The sequence below is a fragment of the Coccomyxa subellipsoidea genome, assembly GCF_000258705.1.
Source record: "Coccomyxa subellipsoidea C-169, whole genome shotgun sequence".
Taxonomy (NCBI): domain Eukaryota; kingdom Viridiplantae; phylum Chlorophyta; class Trebouxiophyceae; family Coccomyxaceae; genus Coccomyxa; species Coccomyxa subellipsoidea.
This window is the reverse complement of record NW_005178040.1, coordinates 3,022,436-3,047,966: the sequence shown is the minus strand read 5'-3', so window position 1 is coordinate 3,047,966 and position 25,531 is coordinate 3,022,436. Positions and strand designations below refer to the sequence as shown.

Below are 25,531 nucleotides of genomic sequence, written 5' to 3'. Positions count from 1 at the left end.
GAGGCAGCTGCTGACGCTCTGAGAGAGGTAAGTGCGTGGTATGCCCTCAGATGTTGTATGCCCTCAGATACCAGTATTGTTTTATGAAACCAGTGGATAACAGGGGCGTGTTGCTGCGCAGGTAATGCGTGAGAACAGGATACTGAGATCTGATGGTTCCATCTATGCGTCTCCACCCTCTGGCTGCTCAGCTGCACTGACGGCCTCACTGCCATCTGCAACGCTCATGGCTGACCGCAATCCGCCAAAGCCACTCCCGACTGCACCTTGCATGAGTGTATCGCCCCGTTAGCCATGGAGGCGTTTTGAGATCTCACACGCTGTCAATGTGGATGCTGCACATGCCTGGGCCTGGGTAGTCACGGAGTGGCTGCATTTGTTGACGGATACGGGATTGCACAGCAAGGACGACATGGGATAATGGTGCCAACGGCTGCATGCCAGCAAGAGTTTTTTTTCATGCGCTTCATGATGACAATGTGCATTTTTCTACCCAGGAAGTTTTTACATCGATCAGCTGTGCATGTTCCACAGATTGCATTACATCTAGGACGATTGTAACATCCTCTGTCACATAAGCAGTTGACAGGGCCACTATATATCAATACCATAAAATAACCAGACAGATATGTACCCATCCTGTCTACAGTCCTCCAAATTGATTAATAGTTCGGAATAGTGAAACGCAGAGTTCTTGTGCAACAGAAGTCATGCCTTGCCATAAATGCCAGCAAGAAATATGCGTGGTGCATCAAATAAATATGCGTGAAGACAAGGCTGCAGCTGCGATGTCTCAGCAGGAGATATTGTCAAAAAGGGAATGGCATCTTATTCAGTGCAGCATACTTGTGGTGATGTGAAGACCTGAAAGTCCAAGACCTGCATGTCGATGATCGCTGCAGAGAGCAGCGTCACAGTCTTTAAAATATAAACCCTACCAAGATCTGCTGCTTGCAATGTTCCATAGATCAGTGTATCCTGAAGGGACACTGAAACCTGTACGTCACGGCACCTGATGCCAAACACAGACTGGAACTCTGACAGGGCATGTGGCCTACGGCGGTGCTGTGAATGGGGAGTCATGACATTTGCAGCACAGCTCTGTACGTTGCATTTGTTGTCTGCTGCGCTGGCCCTTTTCAATGCTGCCAGCCGCCTACTTGCCGCCGAAACTACACTCTTTCCTGTCCTCTGAAGCCTGTCCTCTGAGCCTATGTCATGCACTGTTGCCTTGACTGCCTTGTTTTCAGCATTTGTTCTATGGAGTCTCCGGTCCTTTTGCTGGGCTGGGCTCCTTGGCCGCAGCTTCACCCATCGCAGCGCCCGCCTCTGGCTGCACTGCTGGCGGTAAAGTATGCCCAGTTGGCTGACTGCTCGAGTGCCCTAGGGAGGTCTGCGCAGGGACAAACAAAGGCTCAGCCGCCATGCTCAAGCCACAAACTGGGATCGGTTTCATAGAACATGCAAGTAGAGTCGCCGGTGCAGATCCCACCTCTCCAGCTGCAACTTTCGATCGGCTTTGGTCTGTCTGGCAACATTCTGAACAACTCTTCTTTCTCAGCCAGGTTTGCACCAGCCCCATGCAAAGGAGAAAATGCACCTAAACGAAGGTGCTCATGGAAGGCGCAAAAGATGGCAGAGCCCCTCCGCAGCGGCAGCAGTGCAGGTATACACATCACACCTCTTTCTTTCAGCTTCCAATCAAATTGATCATTGCAAAGAGCCGGCCCTTATCAGCGCACGTCATTGGCTGTGGAGTCAGGCCTGGTACTCAGAGCAGACCCCTTTGCTTGTACAGAGGAGGGCCTGAAAGATTAGCGTCTGAGAACAATCCTTCGTACATACGCGCACAAGGCTACTGATGACACATTGAAAGAAAGGAGGGCAGAGCAGAGGCAAATAAAATCCACACCTGCTCCGTGGTGGCGGCTGCGGGGATCCCCGGCAGCTGGGGGCGGTGTACAGCCGGTTCTTCGACGGAGCGCGCCCAGAATATGGGGACGGGTGCCCACGTGGCCTGCCGCAGCCCGTGGCCCTTGAACGCCTCCGCCAGCTCGCGCGGGCTTGCTTTGCGCCGCACCTAAACACAAGTTTACATCTTCAGCAGTCTGAATGGGGGAGCTTCCCACTGTTGCCCCTTCAGCACAAGCAGGATGAATGGCTGAAGCACAACAAACTAGCCGTGGCTGAGACCTGCAACTGCTCAGTTCACACCAGCTACAATTGCCTAGTTTGCACTTGCTGCACGTGCTACATACAAGAATATGACCTACCAATTCAAACAAGACAACCGATACAGAAAACAAAGAGGCCCACGAAGCGCGCTACAACAAAAATACAAAACCCTGGCGAGAGTCTAGGTGTTCACAGGGAAGCTTGAGTGTCAGCACCAGAATTATCAGTATCGAAACACCCACCCTGGGCTGCGAGCACTCCGGCATGCCGTCGTTGGTGGCCGAGCGCGGCATCAGCGGCCCCGTCTCGGCAGGCACCAGCTGCTGCGTCGGCAGCGAGGGCCGGCGCAACGGCGCGCGCTGCGCCCTGACGGCAACGGCTGCCGCGGCGGCGGCCGATTCGCCGGCGGCCGCCTTGCGGCGCGCCAGGAATGCCGACATTGCGCGTGAGCGCGGGCTGGTGTCCTCCTCCTCTGTGGATACGTCCTCTGTCCCTGCCGCTGCTACGTCGGCCTGCGCAAAAAGAGAGCCAAGATATTTGGAATACTGCATATTACCCCAACCTTTACAAATGCGTTCAGCAGAATATTGAGACAACAAAGAATACATGCTGCACATCAGCACGACCATGCCTCTTGTTTTGGCCTGTGAGAGTCAACGGAGGCTCGGCAGTCTTTCAACCAATGAGCAATGGACAATGAGATTTTCAAACCATCAGCAGAGGACTCACCATGTTGGCGTCGCTCGGCACGATGGCGCTTGCGTCAGGCTTGGCGGGGCTCAGTAATCCGGCCCCGGGGGCGGCGGCGGCCTTGCGCTTTCCGCTGCGCTTGGCGCCAGAGCGACCGCCGATGGACGTCATCGGAGCCGCCAGCGGCTGCAGGTCCCTTGCTCCTGCCAGGAAGCTAAATTCTGCCGGCGTCGGCCCCGGCGCGGCGGCTCCGCCGGCCGGCAGGTCCTGATAACTTCCAAACCCTGACGCTCTTGTGGCTGCGGCAGTGATGGGCCTGGCGAGCTGCGTGAAGCTGGGCTCTGCGCTGACGCCACCTCCCAACTCTGAACCCCGATCATCACCCGCTGCCCCAGAATGCATGGTTTCTAATGGGGATGCTAGTAAAGAACTGCTGCCGCCCTGCTCCGTCGCAGCTGTGCCAGCATCTGCTGGGAAGATACCTCCGCCAGCTTCTGCGGAGCGTGAAGGCCCCCCATCTCCAGGGGACAGCCCCGCAAAGCAGACCTTTGCCGTGTCGCCACCGGTGGCACCGTCAGAACTGCCGCCGCCAGCCTGAGAGGATGTCTCAGGCCCAGATTGCTGCTGCTGCTGAGCGCTTGCCGGCTGCCTCCAATCAGTGCCGCCTGCGCCACTGACCTCTGCCCCTTGCGGCGCGTCTGTTCCTCGCGACCCATCAGGCTGGCCGCCTGAAGCAGCCGTCCCTGATCCTCGAACAGGAGAGCCATCAGTAGCGGCAGACGCTTCTTGCAAGGCTGCTAGCCGGGCCTGCTGGTTGCCGCTAGCACCTGTTGAAGAGGCACCGGCAGCAGTCGCCGCTGCTGCGCCTGCAGCCGCTGCCGCCGCGGCAGCCGGCACGGCGGCTCGCGCCCCCGACCCGGCGTCGGCACTGTGGAGAGTTCCCTCCAGGATCGGCTGCATGACGGCGGTGCCTCCACCAAGAATGCCGGCCATGTCCCAGGGCACCCCGCCCTGCCCCTCTCTCACCGGACTGCCCCCCAGGACCCGCTCCCTGCACAAATGGACCATGACCAACTGAGTCATGTGAATAGGACTAAACGTCTTCTGGGTGTCTTGCACCTAAGCAGTAGAAACTGCTGTAAGGAGCAATTCCATCAAGGTGGCCCTACGCTGCTAATGAATTAGAAAATCCTGACTTGTTGCAGGTTCAATTCCTGATGACAACAGCCAAAAAGCTTGGAAAAGGTCACCTGAGGGCGGCGCGGTAGGCCTGCACGTCCACGGAGGACGAGGAGCTTGGCCAGCCGCCGGAGGAGGAAGAGGGCCAGCCGCCCTCGCTGGTACCCTCGGTGCTCTCGCTGTTGCGGCGGCTGTTGCCGCTGCTGCCGCTGGCCGTCTTTGTGCTCCCGGTCGCGCGTTGTTTCCCCGGCTCGCCTTGATCCGGCGTCAGCGGGACATCCGCCCTGGCCCCTGCGCAGGGCCACACATGTCGCATCAGAGCTTGCTGTGCAGATCCCAGAAAGGCCAGATTCCATAAGACAGAGAGGTTGAGACGATCGGAATACTAGGCCTTCAACAGGTGCCAGGTGCCCCAGCTGGAGAGATCACGCATCCACAACGCATGCATGTGTTATGTTTATTTGCTGGTATGCCTTTACAAAATCAGACCAACACAAATACAAGGCTTTTGTATTTTGTCCTTCGCACAACCTGAGGGCATCTGGACAAGCGCAAGTGCCAACATTTAGGACACCACTTGAAGCTGCAAGGCAGATGGGTCATTTGGAGGCTTTGAGAAACGGCGGAGTCAGTAAACAATGTGAAACTGCTGGACAGCGCACCTGGAGAGATGGCCGGGCGCGGTGTGTCCACTGATCTAGGGGAAGATTCGTTAGATCCGCTCCTGGGTGCCCCCTTGCCAATGGTGACCGCACCCACACCCTCCTCAGCGTGCCGACCTCCCTGGTCGGCTGCGCCCGCCTGCTCCGCTGCCCGCACCTCCTGCGAGTCACCCTCTGCAGCGCCGTCGCCACCTCGGCTCCACCCGAGCCACCCCAGCCAGCTGCCCGACCGGTTGGAGACCGGCTCTGAATCTTCGTCCGCATCTCCATCTGCTGTGCCGGCTGTCTCCCTTCCTGTGCCATTGCCGGCCTCACCCGCGGAGCCAGTGCGGGCTGCCGGCATTTCAGCCGGCCCCAAAACGTTGTCGGCTCCTGACGACGCGGCCGCGTCCCGGCCGCCACCGGCCGCGCTGGCCTCGGCGCCTGCTGCGGCCAAAACAGGCTCCAGCCCAGGCTCCCCTGCTCCTGGGGCGATCCCTGCACCGCCAGCTGCCTGCACCCCCGCTGGTGCGCCCGATGTTGCAGCGCTGACAGGGCCGCCAACCGACGGCGCGCCGCCGGGCACAGAAGCCGCACCGGAAGCTGCGTCGGGGCTGCCGTAGAACTCCGAGTTGACGCGATATGTCCGCGGCGTCTGGGGCTCTGCCGCCAGCTTCGGCAGCTGTGCCGAAGCTGCATCTGCGCTGCCTCCACCTGAAAGATATCCGCCTGCAGATGGATTTCCCTCCATTGCCCCATTCTGCTCGGCCTGTCTGTGCGTCAGGCGGGCCGCCGCACGCTCCTTCATCTTCTGCTTCTGGATGACAGCCCCGTTCGCGAGCGCATAGGCAGCGGCTATCCGCACCTGCACAAATGCACAGATGCGTATTTTCAGAATGCAATATACCGTGGATGGGATGCAACTCAAAAGGTACACATTCAGTTATAAACGCACCTGTACATGCACATCTAAAATTTTCTGGGTTCCTGTATGATGCCTCATCAAAGTAGAGGTCTAGTACCTGTGGAGAGATATTGCCGCCAGCGCGCTGCGCTGCGAGGAAGCTGGATATGGCTTCGCCCGGAGACTGGTTCTGCGGCCGCTGCAGCAGCCCAGGCGCGCCTGGACGTGGCACAAATAATATCTCAGCATTGCAAAAGATTGAGCTCACCTGAAAAGTCAAAAGCCGGCATGTTCTCATGAGACAGACACCATCCAAGATTTTGATCTCTAGATGCCTTGCTCTCATGTACTGCTTGCCAACATGCCGAGGGTATTGACACTTCAGGAATTTCCTTCTGGCAAATGCAATTTCATCTTTGATGCCTCTCCTTCAAATAACAGGAAGACTCACCAGTGAAGCCGGTCGCCACACCCAGATCGTGCTGGCCGCCAGCCGCGTCTGCTGCTGCGTTGCCTCCGCGGCTTTCACCACCACTCAAGGCCCCTTCGTCCCTGCTAGCTGCCACACCATCAACGATCCGCTCCGAAGCTTCACGATTTGCTTCTTTACCTTGAAGCTCTGCTGTGGCTGCTGTCGCACCGGCTGCGGCGGCCGCCGCGCCCGCAGTCGTCACTGCCGCTTGTGTCCCAATGCCCGCATTGGCACCATCAAGGCCCGCGCTGTTGCCTGCATGAGAAACTCCTTAACATTCATCAGCTTTTTGCAACATGATATTTGCAAGAGAGGACATACAGATGCTGCCTGAAAAAGCTCGTGGCAAGCCTGCATTCAACAACGGGGCGAGTACCCAAATGCACAGGGTTCAGGAACCAGAACATGCACAAAGGGCCTGTGCATATCCCGCCAAGCACTCAAAAGAAGCTCACCATCAGCGAAGCGGCTGGGCTTCTTCGGGCTGTAGCCGGCGTCGCTCAACGATGGCGCAGCCGGCAGACCGCCGTTGTCAAGCGGCGGCTGAGTGCCAGGATCGCCCAGACGCCAGAAGCCAGGGAAGGAGCCCTGCTTCTCCCCCACTGACGTATCCTCCCAGCTGCCCTCACTCGCCGGCCACGCCTCTTCTACACAACGCATTTGCAGGATCCTTCAGAACGATAACTTACTATTTCCCTTGGTACTATAAAATCACTCTCAAGGCTCTGGGAAAAGCAGTCCTCGATGCCCTCTCATATGCAGGTCAATCAAATTGCTGCGCAACATGCATGCAGCTTACAAGTGATCCTGCATCACAGCAAGGTTACAACATTATTGCATGCAACCGACTGCCTACCACAGCAAATTTGCCACCATCATATTTTATGAGCCTTCTTGTCATTTCAGACCGAAGTTGTTATTCCCAGAGCGGGCAGACTCACCGGGGTTGTGGGAGGCCCGCAGGAAGGCCGCAGCGCTGACGAGGCCGTTGGGCTGCGCATTTTCCTTCTCAAAGGCGGCCGCAGCGCTTGAGGCAGCACCCTTGCGCGTAACGTCCTCCACGCGCCATCCGTCTTGCCCGGCAGCGTTGCGCGACGTAGACGGCATTCCCTCCGCCGTGGTGGACAACGTAACCTGCCCAGCGGGCGAGGCAACCTGCCCAAAAGGCGCCCGCTGCTGCGCAGTGCCAGCAATCCCGCCGCCGCTGCCGCCGCCGCCGCCGTCTGCGTTGTCCGAGTCATCGTCCCCGTTACGGCTGGCGTCGGCGGCTGAAGAGCCGTCGGGTCGCGAGGCTGCAGGTTGCGCACCGACCGAGTCGCGCCGGGGGCCCAGCATGCTCGGAGGCAGGCCCGCCAGCGAGGCGTCCAGGTCACCGCTGGGCCTGTACACAGGACCATTCCTCAACATCTTCCGAGGTACTCTTGATGCTGTCGCCAATTTCCTCCATTTTTACCCAGGAACAGGAGTACCTCGATCTCAGCCATACTTCATTGCAGCTCTGAAATGCCAGCGGTGCAATCTGCAAGTCAGAGGACTGCATGAAGCCGGGCGGAGGCATTGGAACTTGCACTCAGCAAGCCTAGAAGAAGAAAATTTACCACACTATGAGTAAAAAAGCACACCTGGCGGTGGACATAGCGGTCTTCCAGGACTCGGCGCTGCTCAGGGATCTCGGCGAGTTGCTTCCCGGCAGCCCCACGGTCCCGATCTCGCCAGCCTCCATCGCATCGGCCTCATTGCGCGCTGACGATGACAGCCGTCCCATCTGCAGCGAGCCGGCGTGCGCAGCCGCGGACCTCTCAAAGGCCGACTGCGGCGGCGCGAGCACCGAGTTCCTGTCCATCACAAGACACACACCTCCTCAGTGTGCTGCAAACTTCTGATAATCATGCCACACAGTGCCAGGCATTGAGAAAAGGGGCCATACCAACCTCTGCAGCCGGCAACCAAAATGCAAGTTTGAGATTTGTAACTCAAAATATGGTAATGGTAAAATTTGCAACGATGAGCCGCCCACAGCACGTGATGCCAATGGACTTCCTGACTTATCCACCAGCGATCAACTAGTTTTGAGGTCCACATAAAAAGGTGGCAGAGCTGCAGCCCTTACCTGGCCACGACATCCCGGCGTACTGCAGAAGTGTCAGGCATGGCGTCGGTTGACGGGTGCACACTGAGGCGCCGCAGCGAGGCGGTCTGGCTTTCGCGCACATCGTTCAGCGTCAGCCCCGCAGGCTCCAAAATTCCGCGCACAAATTCGTCACCCTCCAACAGCGCCATCACCCCCGCCAGGCCCCCCTGCAGCGGACATTGCGTCATTCACCCCCTGGGACATTGGATTGGACATTTCACATGGATAATAAATTCATTTCAATGTCTTCAATGCCCCCTCGCATGTATTGTCCATGCTTTGCACCAACATCGCACTGACCAACTCAACAGAACACAACGCAGCACAGCGTCTCATGAGAGCTTCCTCAGAGGCAACCGTTAGAAGACGGCTGCTGTCAGTTGAATCTGTTGCCCAGCAGTCTCAGAACAATACTCTTAAAAAACATTAATCGGCGTAAAAAGTTCTTGAAAACTCACCTGCAGGCGCTTCTTGCGGTTCATTTGGGCGCGGCAAATGGCGGCCAGCGCGTCCCGGTATGCCAGCAGGTAATGCTGCAACAAAAGAAAACACTCCATCAGGTTTCGTTTTGGAAGTCAGGTGCGATTCTTGCAAGCAATTTTTCAGCCTCCTCTGACAGCCTTCCTCAGCTGCCACTCGTTGATAGCTCTCCACAGCACAGGGCTGCATCTGAGACAGAGAGCTCCCTTGCCCACTGTTACAGGCAGAGCCCATTGTCACCAGTGAAGGCCATTGTTACACGTTGTCACAACTCAAGCCCATTGCTCTAGGCAGAGCCCATTGCTACAAGGAAAGCCCACTGTTACAAGCAAAGCCTATTATTGCAAGTGAAGCACTTTGTTACTGGTGAAGCAGCAGGGGAGTGGGTGCGCACATGGTAGACAGAGGAGCCCACGGGTGTCTGCTGGATGGACATCTCGGCGAAGGAGGGCCGCACGAGCATGTCTCCGCGCACATTGATCAGCACTCGCTGCCCGGGCCGCTTGTAGAGCACCCAGAACTTGGCATTGCGCGCCACCGCGTCCTATGACAACACATCTCTCTCTGAATATTGCCACCATGCTTGATGGTGCTACATTTGGTGGGATGCCATCTGCTTCTGCAGCCAGCTGACGAAGAGCTGTTTCCAGGTGGCATGCAACACATCTGCCCTCTGCACAAACACATTTCCTCGCTATATGGAGCCAGTCCCACCAGGAGCTGTAGCAAATCTTTCAGCCTCTGTGAGGTGCTCTCAAGCCCACATACCACGCGTTTGAGTGATCTCGTTTCAATTTCCATTTTGATGTGAGGCATTGGGATATTTTATGTGGGCATGTCGGTCGTGGATGATGGACCAGGTCTCCACACTTATGACCCAATAATGGAAACAAACCCTGGATTCCTCCCTATCTGTGGTTTTAAATTTGAAATTGAGGGTGTGTGCATGCCTGGTCGTTGATGATGGACCAGGTGTCGGGCACGACGCGGCAGTAGTCATGCGCGAACGCGTGGTTGCCGGTGCGGGGGGATCCGAACGTGTAACAGATGACTCGCGTCACGCGATTAGGTAATCGCTCGAGGGAACGCGCGATGTCATACGCCGCCAGGTTTGCCAGCGCGCCGCCCAGCGAGTGGCCCGTCAGATACACCTGTGCCGGGGTGAACTTTTGAGTGAAGACAATTTAGCCATCTTATCCTATGCTGCATGTGGTTGTGTATGGGGGCTGACCACGACAGATGTGCAACACCGAGCCTTCTGGACCTCTGGCATATTTTCCATGGGATTAAAAATCCCTTCAAAACGACCTTGAATCAGCCAAGATACAGACATGGCACGCTGTTTTGGCAGGAGGGCCATGCCTTTGCTTATGAGATATGCTTTCTTTGAAAGAGCAATGCTGCTGATATTGAAAGGAGAGAACATTGATTCGCACCAAATGCATGCGCGTAGAAAGCACCCATTGCTGGGAAATCCAAGCCAAGCATGCCCTGACGAGAAACCGCAGCACCGACGCATATTACTGAGCAGGCATTATCTTTGCTCACTACCGGGGGCAAAGTCACCTTGGTGCAGGCCCATTCGTGGGAGGTGACGATGTCGAGCACGCGCGCGATGATGCGCTGGTCCAATCCGTTGGCCGCCCACGACTTCAGAAATCCCTGGTGCACCGCCGGGCGGCCCCTGCAGAACGGGCTGCCGCGCCGGGGCGGGTGCGGCACCTGCCACGCCTGCGCATGCACGTCAAGTATTAGTAATTTTGTCAGTAATTTCAGTAATTTTAGTAGAGCGTCTCGACGGATGGATATGATATGTACCTACAGGATATCACCTGCCGCGACTGCGCATGCATATGCCAGACAGAGGCAGAGGCAGACCCGCCACACTGGCTAAAGCAGCCTACACTGTGTTTTGACGCCACGCCCAACATGGAGGCAATGGAGGCATTGATTAAATTATTACTGGAGGCTATGCAAGGTTGCCTCACACTGAGGCTGCCAACTGCAAACTGGTCCATCCAGGAACGGCACGAGAGCACATCGCATGCGACATCTTTTCTCTGCATGCTGACGAGACTTGAGTTACCATCTGATCCCTTGCATTGGTAACGGGACGCACGCCAGTTGCAATGCTGGATGCTGCATGGAGTGATACTTGACGCACACATGCCATTAGCAATGCCGGGTAACTGTGGCTGCACCTGCAGATCTGCAACCACGTTCTTGAGGGAATTTGTGCCGCGAAAAACGATGACAATGCGACCAGGCCCCCAGCCCAGCAGCGCCATTGTGTCATGCCGCCGCTCCCACATCACCTGCACGCGAATTGATATTTAATTCCGCTTGCTTTTAAATATCCCTCAGCAGACTTGAGTCTGCAATCCCGTATATACTTCTCATGTCTACCTTCGCCAATTATGCCTTGCGTCACGTGCATCTCAGGGGCAAAGCAACAGTCACTCCTCAAAATTTGGCATTCCTGATGACAAGGATATGCTAAATTCACATATGTGCCGCAACACTGCCACACTTGATGGTAGGAGATATCTCTACATATGAGTGCGCATGCGAAGAGTGCAGCAGTACCTCCATGTGCTCCAGGCCATAGAGGCCCATGGCGGCATCCAACGAAAAATCTTCGGCCTTCACCGACGGCGTGCGCCCGCGCCGACCGTGCGAAGCACCCTCGCTCGACCCAGAAGTTGAGTTCGACCCCGAGCTCCCCTGCAACCCCACACAAATGCGTCATACCTTCCGTCTCCTACCACAAATGGCCGTAAATGTCCATGTACTGCTCTATGTGGCATGAGACGCAGTGATATCTTCTTCATCACACTCGGTTCAATCGGGACGAGGTCAAGTGAAGGGGTGCTTGCGGGTTTTTCCATTGCCGACATCGCTGTCTTCCTGGGCTGTGATCTTCAGAGGGAGGCCCATCTCACGAATGCTGTGAAGACACTGTCTGTGCAACTTTAGAAATGACTCTTAAACCTGGCTTATGCAGACATCTTGACTCACCCTTGCAAACCGCCCGTGTGAGCTGCCATCCACCTGCTCCTCCCCGGCGTGCACCGACTCCTCCCCAACGCCATCCCCGGTGCCGCCATCGGCGCGCGCGGCCGCGGCAGCCATCGCCAGATTATTCGCGGTCGGCTTCACGATGCGCGAGTTGCTGCTATTGCCATGGCGCAGCTTGCTCAGCGAAGCCGTGAGCTTCCGCCGCATCACGCCGATGTGCGTAATCTCGTCCCGCGGCTTGCCCGCCGTCGCCGACTGCACGCCGTCCAGCTGCACACACCCAATTCCATGAGCCAATGTCATGAGTACGGTGTTTACAAAGGTTTTTATTTTGTACTTCACGTGCACTGTTTCGGGTGACTAATAGTGTCAAAAGATGTCCTTCCAAGCACACAGCCCCACCAAAACAGGCTTTTTCAACTTGAGCAGAAATACTGCGCTGAGAGCAGAGCATGCGGGCAAAGGAGCATCCGAGAGTCGGTACTCTTTGTGGAAGCTGCAAAACACCATCATCTCGCACCAAGAGAGTAGCAAAACAATTGTGCAAGAGGGGGATGGGGTGCGGACCTTGTCGTAGAAGTAGATGATGTGGGAGAAGTAGTAGAGTTTGATGGCGGTCTCGAAGCAGAACATGGGCTCACGGTCGACCTCCTCGCGCACGATGCTGGTGAGGCGCAGGTTGCTGCTGCGCTCCTTGAGCCGCCGCAGCTTCTCCGCCTCCGTCCACGCAAATTCTTGCAGCCACACCTGCGGCCAGGGTAGCGCTTAGTCAATCAGCATGCAGGAGTTATAGAAGGCACTGCCGTTCTCTTTTGAGTCCATGGCATGGTCCTGCTCCCTGTCCCCTTGCATGCAATGCTCTTGTTGCATTGGAGATTCATCACAAATGCCTTGACTGAATGTGATATTTCGATATTCATAGGAAGCGTCAGACTCAGTTAAGGCTTCTACAACAAATCTCCACCGTGAAAAGGTGCTGCACCAATCATGTGGGCAAAAAGTGCAAAGTAACAGCCCCTGTTTCCTCTTCAGAAGCGTCAAGGACCTACATCAGACCAAAATGCAGATACATTCAGAGCGTATTCCTGTAAAGAGTACTCCAAGTAATGCCCACACCAGAATGACTCCAGCTGGTGCTCCACCTAAACTATAAAGCATGAGGCTAGTCCCTGCCTTTTGGAACTAGCCTGGTCCCAGTACGCTCTAAGGCTACTGGGAATAGCCTAAAGGCCTCCAATCAAAGAAATAAATCCAAAGCCCTTAGAAGGCGCTTAAAAGCGCTTAAAGAAGTCTAAACAGCAGTGGCTGAGGAGGGAACGCGCACCTGCAGGACCTGGTCCTGGGCGTCAGGGTCCTTGGGCATGAACATGTAGAGCATGACGATGATTAGTGATGTCATGACAAACTGCATGGGCAGCAGGCCCAGCGCGGCCGCCACGTAGGACAGGCAGCTGCCCAGCTTGACGTAATAATAGATGACTACGCAGGCCACGAAGAATGCCATGCCAGCCACGCGCGTGCGCACTATCAGCCGCACCGACAGATTTGCCATCCGGAAATCCCTGCGCGTGGCACCAATCTGTTCAACTCATGTGGCTTGGACCCTTCCAGCAAAAAATGAAAGCAACAACTTCGTGCACTGTTGAGTCACAGCACAGCACAACTTATGTATCTTTCACATACCGAGCGCACAAATTGCTGGGGCCCACACACTGTAAACATCCCAGGGCGTGGCCTCCTCAGAGTCACGGACAGCCTTGCATCAAAGTGTGCCAGATTGAGTGCGGACTAGGTGGCTGTCACACAACACCACCCTCAGGTAGAAGGCACGCTGTACACTGAAATGGCGGGCCCTCCTGAGCTTGGTCTTTCTTGCTGCCTCAAGCGCAATCCATCTGAATTCGAATTATAATTCAAGTTCGAGTTTAAATCTAGACGGAACGCGCCCGCAGTTGGTGGAAAGTGCAGCACAGGTGGAAGTAAAATAGCCATCCTTCTAAATTCAAGTTCAAATTCAAAGAAGAGGGAACGCGCCTGTAGTTGCGCGCTCGCAGCTGGTGAAAGGCACGGCCGAGGTAGAAGAAGAACAGCGCGAAGTAGGCCAGAAAGACAGCCGACTCCAGGCTGATCAGCACCACAGTCAGGTTGTCATGCCTGCAGTCGTATGTCCAGCTGCGGCAATCCCCCTCTGTCCCCGGCGGCATGTACGGCGGTGTAATGTGCTTCCTGCATGCATGCACAGATGCATGAAGAATTTCGGGTTATCACGACTTAAAAAGTATTACCATGTGGCCCGGCAACCCTGACAGGTGGTAGCGGTATATCTGCGTATTTGCTTCTTCCATGCACGCCTGCAAATGTCCTTTATATGTGCCTTTAGAACAACTCATTTATCATGTGCTTCGGCAACCTAGCACAGTAGGCAGCAGATTGCACTTGTGTTGCTCCTGACTTCAAAGTACTTCAAAGAAATGCCCCCTCATAAACTTGCAACATACGGTACCTATGCATACGATGTCTGCAAGGTCCCAATTTCATACTTAATGCGCTATGCAACAGCGAGGCAAGCAATTGTACAAGGAAAGTGCCGATTGACAAGGTCAGGAGACAAGAGAACGCACCTGTTGAGCACGAGGTGCACGGAGGTGGCCTTGAGTGCTTCTGCGCCCGCCCACAGAATGAGCTTGGGTGTGTGCACTGCCCAGGGGGCGTCGAGCAGGGTAGCATCGGCGCGGTCACCCTTGGGGTTGCCCTCCCTGTCCAGCCACAGGTTCAGGTTGTGCACGCGCACCTGCAGCAATATTTTGAACGCATTAGTTCCCACAATTCAAACATAGTGTACGCACTCTAGCCTCGAGAGAAGCCTGATTGCATAAAAGATGAAATTGTTGGATCAAGGGTACCCCAGAAGTGACCTTAACAAGACACAGGAGTCCAACAGCATTGCGCACAGCACTGCTTGCATGTTGAATCTGAAGTAGACACAGCAGGACATCAACATGTTTTTTGGAAAGTTGCAGGGTGCAGTATCCAAGGGTAGCATTGGCACTGCACCACTGACAGCAGGAAGAAGGCACTGCTTGCATGGTGGACGTAATGCAGCAGGCAGGTCCAGGAGACAGTGTATCACTGATTCCAAATAAGTATTCAGTGCCAAGGGTAGCAAATGGGCACCGCAGCACAGTCAGCAGGAGGAGGACACTGCTTGCATGAGTATTGCAATGCGGCAGGCAAATCCGACAGAATGTGGCACTGCCTTTTCCAGAGAAGGACGCAATATAAGATGAATTTTGAAGGCAGTGAGGCAGCGCACCAGGGACAGCAGGAAGAGGGTGTTCCAGCAGGTCCAGCTGGCAAAGGCTGACCAGAGCACGATGTCATCGCGCCAGCCACATGGGCGCACGAGCACGTACACGTTGGCAATTATGAAGAATGACAAATTCAGCAGCTGCGAGATGGCCTCCACCAATAGCACCACTGTGCTCTTGAAGCGCCGCCGTGACCACAACCGCCGAAGCCTGCACATACACAGCAGCGGAGCTCTCAGAGAGAAATATAGGAGAAGTATTAGATGTGGCCTGTTGGGATATTCTCGTGTCGTGAGACGGAAGACACGCATGCAGGATGTAAGTCATTGAAATGCATCATCTCCTCTGTTGCTCTCCATCAAATGTTGTGGCAAAGAAGCGGAGAGAGACAGGCAAAACAGCACAATTGAATGCCTCGTCTGATCCGTCTCAAAAGAGGATCATTCAAACAATTGTGGGGTCCGGATAAAGAGATGGTGGGCTGAAGGTCCTTCAAAAATGGGTGTCGCTGACACGCTGTAAATCTGGGAATCCCAGAAGCTGCACTGCACCTCATTATTTCTCACCGTGCATGCATGCCCATATCCATGCGCACACGACTGTACAGGGTGCGCGCAAACGCACTTGCCCTGGAGGCATTGCTGAGAGGTATTTGAGAGGTATCTTAGATGTATCTAAGAGGTACTCAAAGGGGAAAAGGGCGTGCCTGTTGGCGCGGTGGATGTGGTGTAGGTAGATGGCGAAGAACTCCAGCAGCACGAGCCACAGGATGATGCCGGTGCATGCATTGACCAGCACCAGAGTGTTGTCTGCGATGAAGTAGTTGTCCTTCTTGAACAGCTTGGCCAACAGCACAAGAATCAGCGCTGCTAGGCCCACCAGCTCCGCGCAGTGAATGAAGGCTATTGTCCACTTGAGGTCTATTTCGCACAGGTACTCGATTCGCATCACCACCGAGCCTGTGGGATCAAAGTGCCCGCTGGACGACCCTGCAAGGAAAACAATGCATAGTGTCAGTTTCCTGCTGATGCTCAGAGATCAGCCATTTGTCGGCTGTCAATTTCCTGCTGCTGCTCAGAAGTCAGCCATTTCTTGACTGTCATGCCTACTACTGTTGACCCTCATATCTGATTCGTGTCTGCTTTAGATCACTGAGGTAAGTCTAAATAGCGCACTTGCATGACGGCTGGCACATGAATGTGCATGCATGCCTGACAACAAGCCCACGTGGTTAGCTCATAGGCATGCTTCTGTCCACCCTGTACACGATGCAGAATGAGGTTCCCATGAAAACACATGAAAATACAAGCCTGGAGAAAACGAGAGAACACCTGAGGAGGAAGACATGCTTGGCGCACTGGGAAAGCCTTTCTCCTCGTCCCCCTTGCCATAGTTCTGCCGCAGAGTCTTCTCCATAGCCTCAGCTTCCAGGCCCGCGTCCTTTATGAGTCCCCCCTGTGGCGGCTGGGCGGTGGCCACAGCTGCGGGCGGGGGAGCCGCAGAGTCCCCCCGCTGCGACGGCCGCTGCGGCATCAGCGGCGCCGGCGCCTTCAGCGCGATCGATAGCGCCTGAGCAGCAGTACCAGCACATCAGCTAATGCTTGACAATCTCATAAAGCAAGACATTTGAAGGGATAAGAGCAGAGGATTGCCAGAGGGTATTTTCAGCTTCACACACAGAAGCATTGCAGCACTGCACTTTGATTGGCATGGCTCAAATCTACAAAGTCCTGGTGCCTTGTCACCTGGGCATTGCGCACCTGCCAGCACCATACCTCGACCAGGAAAACAATAAGGATGTAAAGTGAATGGCAGTGTCGCTAGCATTGAAAAGGGATGTCCTGGAAAAGTGGCACACCTCTGCAGACATGGCGCCCGGCTGCTGGGTGAGCGTGCCGCCGGGGGCGTTGCCTCCGCTAGGCCGGGGGGGCACCGCCACCGACACCACCGGCGGTCGCAGTTCCCCCTCCGCCTTGCGCTTTGTCGAGAGCCTCCCTGCTGCATCCCCAGCAGGAAAATCCGCCGCTCCTGGCCGCCTCGGCCGCGCTGCAAGCACAAGCACATCGATGTGAATCAACGGTCTTGATTTTATCATGCAAGAGCTCAACAGCACGAAGCGGCCCTGCAGCCTCTGCCGAGTGCAGAAGACACAGAAGGAAACAGCAAAATTTGCAATCCTTTGTAGATTAACCTTTAGTGAGGAGATGACAACGCAGCAGCTTGATTTCCGGCAAATGATTTGGATACCCCTAACCATATGCTTGAAGTCAACAGCACTTCAGCCCTTAGAGGGGCTGAGAAAGTGCAAGACAGGTAGACTCACTGCGAGGCACAGGATCCTCGGGTGAGGCCTGCTGCGGCCGAGCAGGGGTGCGCTGCACTGGCGTGCTCAGCTCTACCCTCTCTGGGCTGCCCGCCTGCCCAAATCCTGGCCTACTGGCGCCAGTATTATCCCGGATCTGTGCTGCAGCGCTGCTGCTTAGGCCCTGCTCCTCTGCAGGCATCTCTGGGAGTGCGCTGCCCACAGCAGAGTCCTCAGGGAGGCTTCCTGCTGGTAGCTTGCCCCGTGGCATCTGTGCGCGAATTTGGGCCCCTGCAAAGCCAAGCTTATTGTTGATCTGTTTGATTCCTTGTGGCTATGCTGACGCATCTTCTCTACTGGTGTGCGCATGCAAAATTCCTCCAATACATCTGGGCGCCATTAGTAAGCTGCCAACATCGCTCTGGATCCTAGGTGGTCAGACGAATGCATGTATAGATGTGAAGAGGAGCTGTGTACGCACCAGAGGTAGCAGGCACGCTTTGGGAACGAGCTCGTGAGCCATCCAAGCTGGGATCTGGTGGCGTGGTCACACGAATCAATGATGTGCTTCTAGTGGGTGCTTGAGACCTGGGTCCGCCCCAGAACATGCCACTAAGCATCCATCACCTGCACCCACTTGCCCGTCAAGCTCTCAGTCCAGGATCGTCCAGGATTGGATCAGCCTGATACGGCGTAGGCCAATGAGACATCCACTTTCAGAGCAGATCTTACATTGTCCCAATTAATGAACAAGCCCGCAGCGTTCGTTTGCTGCTACAGACAGATGTCCAGATGTCAAGGGCTTCCCATCATAACAACGAATTGGTCACTGCTGTGGTTAAAAGTCTTTGTTTGATTCTGTCAAAGTAGACGGCACTGATCAAATAGTCAATCTCACATAAGCTGAGATGGGTGACGCCTGCGATGTTGTACACTAGCACGGAAGACTCCTGCACCCATCAAAGCAACATAATTTACACGATCACCATGTCCAGGGCCTTCATTATTCGAATAAATAAGAAGAGACGTGCTAATCGAGACTTTTCATTAGTACCTTTCTGTAACTTGGCAAGATGACCGCCGATGCACGAAGGGTCCCACGTCTCCACGGCACACGTCGGAAGCGTGATGCAATCTAAATGATCTGTGTACACAAGACCCAACTAATTTGGTCTGAGACGACGCGGGATCAGTCACTAGTCATCGCACAGCGACGCTCTCTGTGTGAAGCTCGAGCGCACTCGGGGAGCGGCGTACCTCCATCGTTGGCCCTCCTGTCGTTTGGCCAGCCCAAAAGCAATCATTTGGAATAACCATCCAATCTGCAGGCAAAGTGTCTTTTGAGGCGAGGCAAATTCCGACGGAAACCGCTGGCATTAATATAGAGACAGTCGTGTTGCAAATCTAACCGTTGTAACTCGAACAGGGATTTTAGAGGGCCACTGGCTGGCCACACAGCCCAGACTGGCATCGCTGTCGCCTGTAACATGACAAAGTAGCCATTTTTAAATCTAGCTATCTGACGACAATGAACCAATCGTGCACGATGTCGTCTTCGTTTCAAATTGCATCAACTCTCTGCTACCTTGGATCAAGCGCTGGACGCCCCTTGCAGAAGGTGAGAATGAGACAAAAAGAAATTCTCTGTCGAATTTGCATAATTGTCCCAATGTCTTTGGCTTTTGCCGAGCCAATGGCAGTTACCTCCTGATTCCACAGAGTATGCCACAAGATGCACGATGTCCTGTGAGCATTTGCTTATAGAAGCCCGCAAGTAAGCCTTTGATGCGTTGCTGTATTCTTAAAGAATCATCATTACAGCTGCATCGCACAAATGGGGCTCCTGCTAGTTTGGAGGTGTGGAACAGCACTCATAATCAAACATAAGACTGACCACCGACCAGGGAAGGTGTCACCAACACGGCCCCTGCAGCACATGCTCCTTATTCTCGTAATTATCAAAGATTTTCAAGGTACCATTCTGACCAGGTGGCGATTGTTTGCAGGTCAGCCAACTGGCGCCTGTGCGAACTGGCAGCAGGGTCCCAAGACGGAGCAGCTTGCGCATAGCAGCGTCATACCGCGAAACTGGGCAGCCCTTTGACGTCACAGCCGCTGCCAGAGCAAAGGTCGGCAGCTACTGTCCGCACCCCCAATTGTCAGTGGGGAGCATGAAGAGTCAAACGCTCTCAGCAGCACTCCGTGCTAGCTCAATTGCGCCACCTTCCCAGGATACTGCATGCCCCACAATGTTACACAGTAATGTCTTGATTGAGCAACAGATTGGTGGTCTTTTTAGCTCATCAAGACATCCAGCAAGACCAGAAATGTGTGGGCGGCAGGAAACAAGAAAAACTCTACAATGAACGTTTGAGCACTGCCTGAGTCTCAACGCTGCCTGTGGATATGTACAGGTGGGGGCGGGCCCTGCCGGCAATGGCAAGGCGCCTGCTGGTGGGCTGGCAGACTTTGCGCGGAAGCTGCGCGCTGCGTGGCAGATATTCTTCCCGCCGCCGGTCAAGGACATCAGCCCCAAGGAGGAGGGCAAGAACCGCCTGCGCATGATCCTGGTCGCCGACAGGTGCGCGCACATGCCGCATTGCTGCTGTTGTGCACCTGGTGTGTGCCGGTCATGTGCGCGAAGAAAAAACACATGAAGAATGAATGCACGACAGGGACCCTTGTGGGGGACAACTAAGCATCTGATTACAGCCAACAGGCGGTAGGCATGAATACAAAACATCGCAGGCTGTTGGCATTCAGAGGGCTTGATCGTTTACAGACTGCAGGGTAGAGCTGCTGCCTGGCTTGCAGAGATTGGGCATGCCGAACTGCATTGGAAGTGGGTGCCATGAGTCTTGCAGCTTTAGGAAGTTGCACTGTGCACTAAGATCCACTATTGGTGAAAGGTTACTATAAGGTCATGAATGGTCATTCACTTTGGCAAATATGGTCTCACCGGAGGTACTTGCTAGCTGGAGTCCTGCAAAAAGTAACATTCTTGGGACTGCATGAGGATTTGACCATCACTCATGTGCCGCTTCAATGGTCACACTTTGCGAATCACCCTACCACATCTGCAGCAACGGCTTTTGACTAAAATAGAATTCAAACTGAATCACTTGAAGCTGGCAAGTCAAACATGATCTCGGCAATGTTGCGCATGGCAAATTCGCCTCCAAAGCGTCTGGGTACTGATGTATTTAGAGGGTCTAACGCCAGGTCTTGACGTGTTGCGCACAGGTGCGGCATGAACCCGGCGAGCCTGCACGACATGAAGCACAGCATTGTGCGCGCTGTGCAGGACTACGTCGACATCGAGGCCGAGGAACTCATCGAGGTGTGGTGCCATTGCAGGATGTTGCAACTTTTATGCACAGAGTTTCTTTGCTGTACTCTGGGTCTCCAAGTGCAAGCATAAGAAGAGGGCCTCATCTGATTGTTGGGCTCTCAAGTGTGTGTCCTAGAACCTTGCTTATGACAGGTGGTAATGGGATAGAGGCCAGCAAGGTCAATGTGCACATGCCACACGTGTCCACACACAGCAGGAGATTGCAAGCTATCAAACTTTACTGGTGCAAAATTCACAGGTATTCACATGGACCCTCAAGCCTCAGGCCTCTTACACACCCCTGGGCGCAGGTGAACATCTCCACGGATGTTGACCTGGGCACGATCTACTCGGTGGCGCTGCCTATAAAGCGCGTGAAGCCGGTGGCGCGCGTCCCCATGGAGGATGACGTGGATGTGGACGGCATCACTCTGCGCTGGGATTCCGACGACCCCGAGTCAGACCCGTCCTCCGAATTTCCCTTCGGCTGCTGAGGGGAGCACGCGATATCAGATTTTTGCAAGACCCCCCCTGGGCTGCTGAGGGGCGCGCAGTATCGAGAATTTCTAAATTCCCCTCAGCCGCTAGGGGGTTGCGCAATGTTGGTTGTAGAAATGCCCCCTTGGCCTCGGGGGAGGCGCGCTTGCCAAAATCTGTTTTCCCAATTGGCTGCTGAGGGGAGCGCGACAGCGGGTCTTCTGTATTCCCCTTTTGGCTGCTGAGGGGCGCGCGGTATCAGGTTACTTTAGTCCCCTTTGGCTGCTGGGAGGCTTGCGGTTACGGGTCTTGTAGGTTGCCCGCTTGGCTGCTAAGGGGGAGCGCTATTGGGTTTTCAGATTCCCCCCTGGCTGCTAGGGGGCGCGCGAGATCAGATGTTTATGTCATTCGCTGGAGGCTATGATGCCAGGCTGACCCTATGCATTACTGAGGGGATGACATCAGGGGTGTGGTTGCCATGGCAAGGAGCACTGTGGAATCGGAAGTAACGTGTGACAGATGTATCACGGGAGAAAGGACTGCTGCACTGTTGACAGTGCACAGACCGTGAGCCTGGAAGATCAATGCAGCAGGGTGTGCTCGCAGCTGATACCAGAGATTTGATTAATTCGGATTCACAGTACTGGCCTTGCCGCCACAATGAACTGGCTTGAAACAGCAGAAGAGGAGAGTGGTGTCTGGACTCCAAAGGGCCCTCCTTTGATTGGACGCAATGCATCAGTGTTGCGAGGACAGATGCCTGCTTGTTGCTTTGCTGGCAATTGTGGCGGTCAGTTGTTTGTGATGGGCACCGGATGACTTTGACATCATGCAAACAAGCAATTTGCGCAGCAGGGACAATCCAACATGAGGGAAGAAAGCAACAGGAACTTGTGGTGACAGAGTTTGGGACTTGAAGTGCGTGAATGGTACTCTTATTTGCAATCAATGCTTGTTGTCAATTTAATGAACTTGCAACTTCGTGTTACTGAGATCAAAATTCTGATGTCACAATTTCCTGTAAAAATCACATTGCTGGAGGTATTGTAACCTGCAGCGTGGGTTTGCACATTGCCCTCGAGCTCTGTGCACTTCTCCAAGCTGGCAGTATTACCAACCCTACCATGCATTGTCCTTGTAAGCATGCATGTGCAATGAAGCTGCTGCAGCAATGTGGGGGAATCAATGCTTGGAAACCCGTGCACCATATCAGTTCATGTTGCACATGCTTTGGCTTCATGCTCAATGACTGTGCACTTGAGAATTTGAATGGACAAGTTGACTATATAGTCGTGTAAAGGTCAGTCGCTTACATTCTGGGGCATACTCGCAAAAATGGCAGCGTCTGTGTCAATCAACTGGACTATTGTTCTTCAATCCAGTGTTTGGATGCACTCTGGAAATGCGAATGTTTAGGGTTTAGGGTTTACCCTAAGCTCCCATAGGAAGGTGTCCTGGGTGTGCTCCCTTCAAGTCCATACACGTTGCAATTGCATGACAGCGTTTTCATATGATCTTCCCGCCCGCTCCAAGTCAATTGCCCCCATTGCCGCGGCCGGAGCTCCGGGTCCGCGGCTCACGCGCGGCTTGAAGGCGCCCGTTCCCATCGCTGCAGGGTTAGGTTTTGCATTAGCTACCACACCTGCTGCGGCAACAGCCCGGGACGCGACCGCCAACAGTGCGGCCGGAGCAGGTGGCATCTCAAAGCGTGGCACTGCTAGCTCCGCCGCCTCTTGTCCTCCGGGCGGCATTGGCATTGTCAGCGTTAGCTGCCGTCGCGACTGCTCCGACCTGCCTCGTCTCCTCCGCCTCCGTTGCCTCCTTTGCCGCTCTGGCCTCGTTTGCCTGGGCACAGGCGTGCTCGGGGGGAGGCACGGTAGAACTTGGTGGTGTCCTCTCGAGGCCGGGCAGGTTCGTGGTCGGTGTCATCGAGAAGACAATCTGCCCTGTAGCGCCCTTGTCGCGGGCCTGGTGCACTTACAACCCCGTCAGAGGTAAGCCATTTCATTACAAGTGAGGTGGAATGCATCTGGTCAGCACTGCTGCATGGCATGTCTGGCGATTCTGCGAGGCAGGCACTGGGAAGTCCCGTCAGATTTCAGAGAGTGGCAGGTTGTCTGCAAATTTGTTTTCAGACAGTTTGGCTTCAACTTACCATGCAGTGTGTCTTCCCCACCCCTTCCGCCTTGTCAGCAGTCAGCCTTGGCCCGGTCAACGCGCGCCGCAGCTTAAGGTATAGCGAATGTGTGTCTTCCATGCCGTCCCACACTGTCCGTTTGATCAAGTCGAGCACGAGACTGATTGCTCCGTTGGCGATTATGAGGTCCCCGACAGCTTGCCTGGGTGCGCTTCCTGTCTTCAGCTGACGTCAGGTACTCGAACACTTCTGGGTGCTTGTCTTTGGCGATCTTCAGCCGTTCGTCTCTTGCATCACCTGGAATCGAGGTCATACCACCTCATGCAGCGGACAAATAGGCATGAATGTGGATGCTATCCACTTGGGCAGCGCCTACGCAGCGCGTAAGCTGTAATCGAAGACAACCTAAGCAATTCGGGGTCACGCACGAGGAATATTCTTGATGGCGTTCTTCCATGGAGTTCTCGAGTTCCTGACACCTGCCTCCACAAGCATCCCCTGCACCGGAGAGGAGCCGACCCAGGGCCCCCGCCAGCGTCCCGCAACACCGGCATGCACACAGCGCACCCCCCGGGCGGCACCACTGCCACAACATGCCACGGGTTCTGCAGCATCATCGATTCACACTGTCTCTCCAGAATTCAAACCTGAGAATTGGGCTGACAGAGGGCTGTGACGGTTGGGCATGCAGGCCGCATGCCTGTAGCCTGAAAAGCCACGTCATGGGCGCAACGTGGCACAGCGCAGCGTAGTGCACACTTCGACACGCTGACGAGCCCGGCTAGGCGGTGCCCTCAGCCTGAAAAGCCACGTCATGGGCGCAACGTGGCACAGCGCAGTGCAGCACACGCTTTGGCGCGCTCATGCGCGTGGCCAGGTGGCGCGGCCATTTGACACCGAGCACGTTGGAAGATCACAGGGCTTAAAGTGCTGAACATGAAGGGTCTCTGGCGTTCTGGGACACCACCGAAGACCACACACGACTGCATGCATCCAGAACGCTTACCTCCCCCGGCGACACCTAGCTGCGGAAAGGCGACACGACGTACTGGAAGGCCTTAGCGCCGCCCTGCCCAGGTCTTCTGACGGGCACCGCCGGCTGTACGAGCGGCGCGGGTTGTGCACGGGCGCCAGAGAGCCGCGCATGACCGCCGCCCAGCTGCAATGCCACTCAAGATCAGCCTTGTGGGCGACTGCGTCAATGCCGGGCCTTGAGATGTTACTATAAAAGTCGTGGGCAACCTTCAGGGTCCCATGACACTGTTCTGCGCAATTTTTGCCCCAACTGCTATTGCAACAAACTATAAAACGCCAGGAAAGAATCCTCAGCATCAATGTGAGCTGTCACGGTAACAGCGGCATCGGGATTTGTAAATTGCATGCATCAACCGAACGTTGAGATGTGCGCAGCAGTTGCGACCAAGCCCAGTCATCACTGGCTAACGATGCCCAAAGCATCCAGCCAGAGACCCAGATCAACCAGCTATCACAGCGGCTAGCAGGAACAGAGGCGAGGCAGAGCCGGTGGCAGAGCAAGAGAACATTGATGGTGATTGGACAGGTGTACTACAAACATTAAGTGCGACCTTGTCCAGGATACAGAGATGTGGGTTTGGATAAGTCTGCAGCTCGCCATCTATCCTGGATCTCAAAAACCCATTAGCTTGTGCCGCACCTGGGAGGACGGGCCAGACGCGTCCACGCGCAGCGCACCCACTGCAGCCAAGCCCAGGGCACCGTTGCCGGCATCCCCTACGCCTCCGGCAGCTGCAGCAGCTGCCGTCGCGGCAGCGCCCGCTTACACCTCCTGCTCTGCAGCCAAGTCTGCCGCTGCTGCCTGCATGCCAGACGGGTTGCCTCATAATAAGTTTCGAGATGGCGTGCCGAAATGGCCGCGCACGACTGCAGTGCAGACAACTTGTTGAACGTTGAACGTTGAACGCACGGCGCAGCAGAGATGCAACCAGTGTCCTTACACATCGTAACGCAAACACGGAAATGCATCACCTTCTCTGCTGCCGCCGCCGCCTTTGCCGCCAGCTCACGCTCCATCTCCTCTGTGCCCCTGGTCGTGAGGACTCTCAGGTCCTTTGTCACAACACATTGCTCATTGCTCGAGGTATGCCCACGACGGGTTTGCCCACAGTGCGTCAGACAGACGGGGGAAGACGACCGGATCCTCTCCCCGCTTCCATGGATATGAGCGCCAGTAGCCAAAGCACCTGCGTCGCAGTGCCAGGCAGCCGGTCGTTCTCTGCGAGCATTGAGGTGCCTCGCTGTCACTTT

General features: G+C 55.2%; 5 protein-coding genes across 5 annotated transcripts; 1 reads left to right on the top strand and 4 right to left on the bottom strand.

Annotated features, from left to right (window-relative positions):
* Window positions 1-1,258: 1,258 nt before the first annotated feature.
* Window positions 1,259-17,571, bottom strand: COCSUDRAFT_65042 (hypothetical protein; the record flags this gene model as incomplete). The annotated part of the gene is made up of 28 exons (XM_005650718.1): window positions 1,259-1,393; window positions 1,913-2,080; window positions 2,418-2,687; window positions 2,905-3,916; window positions 4,116-4,335; window positions 4,707-5,550; window positions 5,708-5,808; window positions 6,041-6,316; window positions 6,517-6,708; window positions 7,003-7,442; window positions 7,684-7,896; window positions 8,172-8,359; window positions 8,651-8,725; window positions 9,067-9,216; window positions 9,656-9,823; window positions 10,239-10,403; window positions 10,874-10,987; window positions 11,259-11,396; window positions 11,691-11,960; window positions 12,258-12,437; window positions 13,015-13,269; window positions 13,721-13,916; window positions 14,312-14,481; window positions 15,004-15,208; window positions 15,684-15,987; window positions 16,357-16,567; window positions 16,857-17,044; window positions 17,322-17,571. 28 exons carry the CDS (start codon window positions 17,569-17,571, stop codon window positions 1,259-1,261), a joined length of 7,098 nt encoding a protein of 2,365 aa, XP_005650775.1.
* Window positions 17,572-19,729: 2,158 nt separating this feature from the next.
* On the top strand, window positions 19,730-21,125 carry COCSUDRAFT_12561 (hypothetical protein; the record flags this gene model as incomplete). Its single annotated transcript, XM_005650717.1, has 3 exons — window positions 19,730-19,881; window positions 20,544-20,640; window positions 20,943-21,125. Coding segments are annotated over 3 exons (432 nt in total), but the record flags the coding sequence as incomplete, so codon positions are not given.
* A 401-nt stretch (window positions 21,126-21,526) lies between these two features.
* On the bottom strand, window positions 21,527-22,147 carry COCSUDRAFT_52724 (hypothetical protein; the record flags this gene model as incomplete). Its single annotated transcript, XM_005650716.1, has 2 exons — window positions 21,722-22,147; window positions 21,527-21,655 (listed from the first exon to the last, which is right to left on the bottom strand). The coding sequence occupies exons 1-2, from the start codon at window positions 21,845-21,847 to the stop codon at window positions 21,527-21,529; spliced, it is 255 nt and encodes an 84-aa protein (XP_005650773.1). The 5' UTR covers window positions 21,848-22,147.
* Window positions 22,148-22,809: 662 nt separating this feature from the next.
* Window positions 22,810-24,135, bottom strand: COCSUDRAFT_61209 (hypothetical protein; the record flags this gene model as incomplete). Its single annotated transcript, XM_005650715.1, has 4 exons — window positions 22,810-23,076; window positions 23,264-23,376; window positions 23,725-23,828; window positions 24,095-24,135. 4 exons carry the CDS (start codon window positions 24,133-24,135, stop codon window positions 22,810-22,812), a joined length of 525 nt encoding a protein of 174 aa, XP_005650772.1.
* Window positions 24,136-24,266: 131 nt separating this feature from the next.
* Window positions 24,267-25,509, bottom strand: COCSUDRAFT_61208 (hypothetical protein; the record flags this gene model as incomplete). The annotated part of the gene is made up of 4 exons (XM_005650714.1): window positions 24,267-24,404; window positions 24,921-25,021; window positions 25,240-25,333; window positions 25,468-25,509. The coding sequence occupies 4 exons, from the start codon at window positions 25,507-25,509 to the stop codon at window positions 24,267-24,269; spliced, it is 375 nt and encodes a 124-aa protein (XP_005650771.1).
* Between the last annotated feature and the right edge of the window lie 22 nt (window positions 25,510-25,531).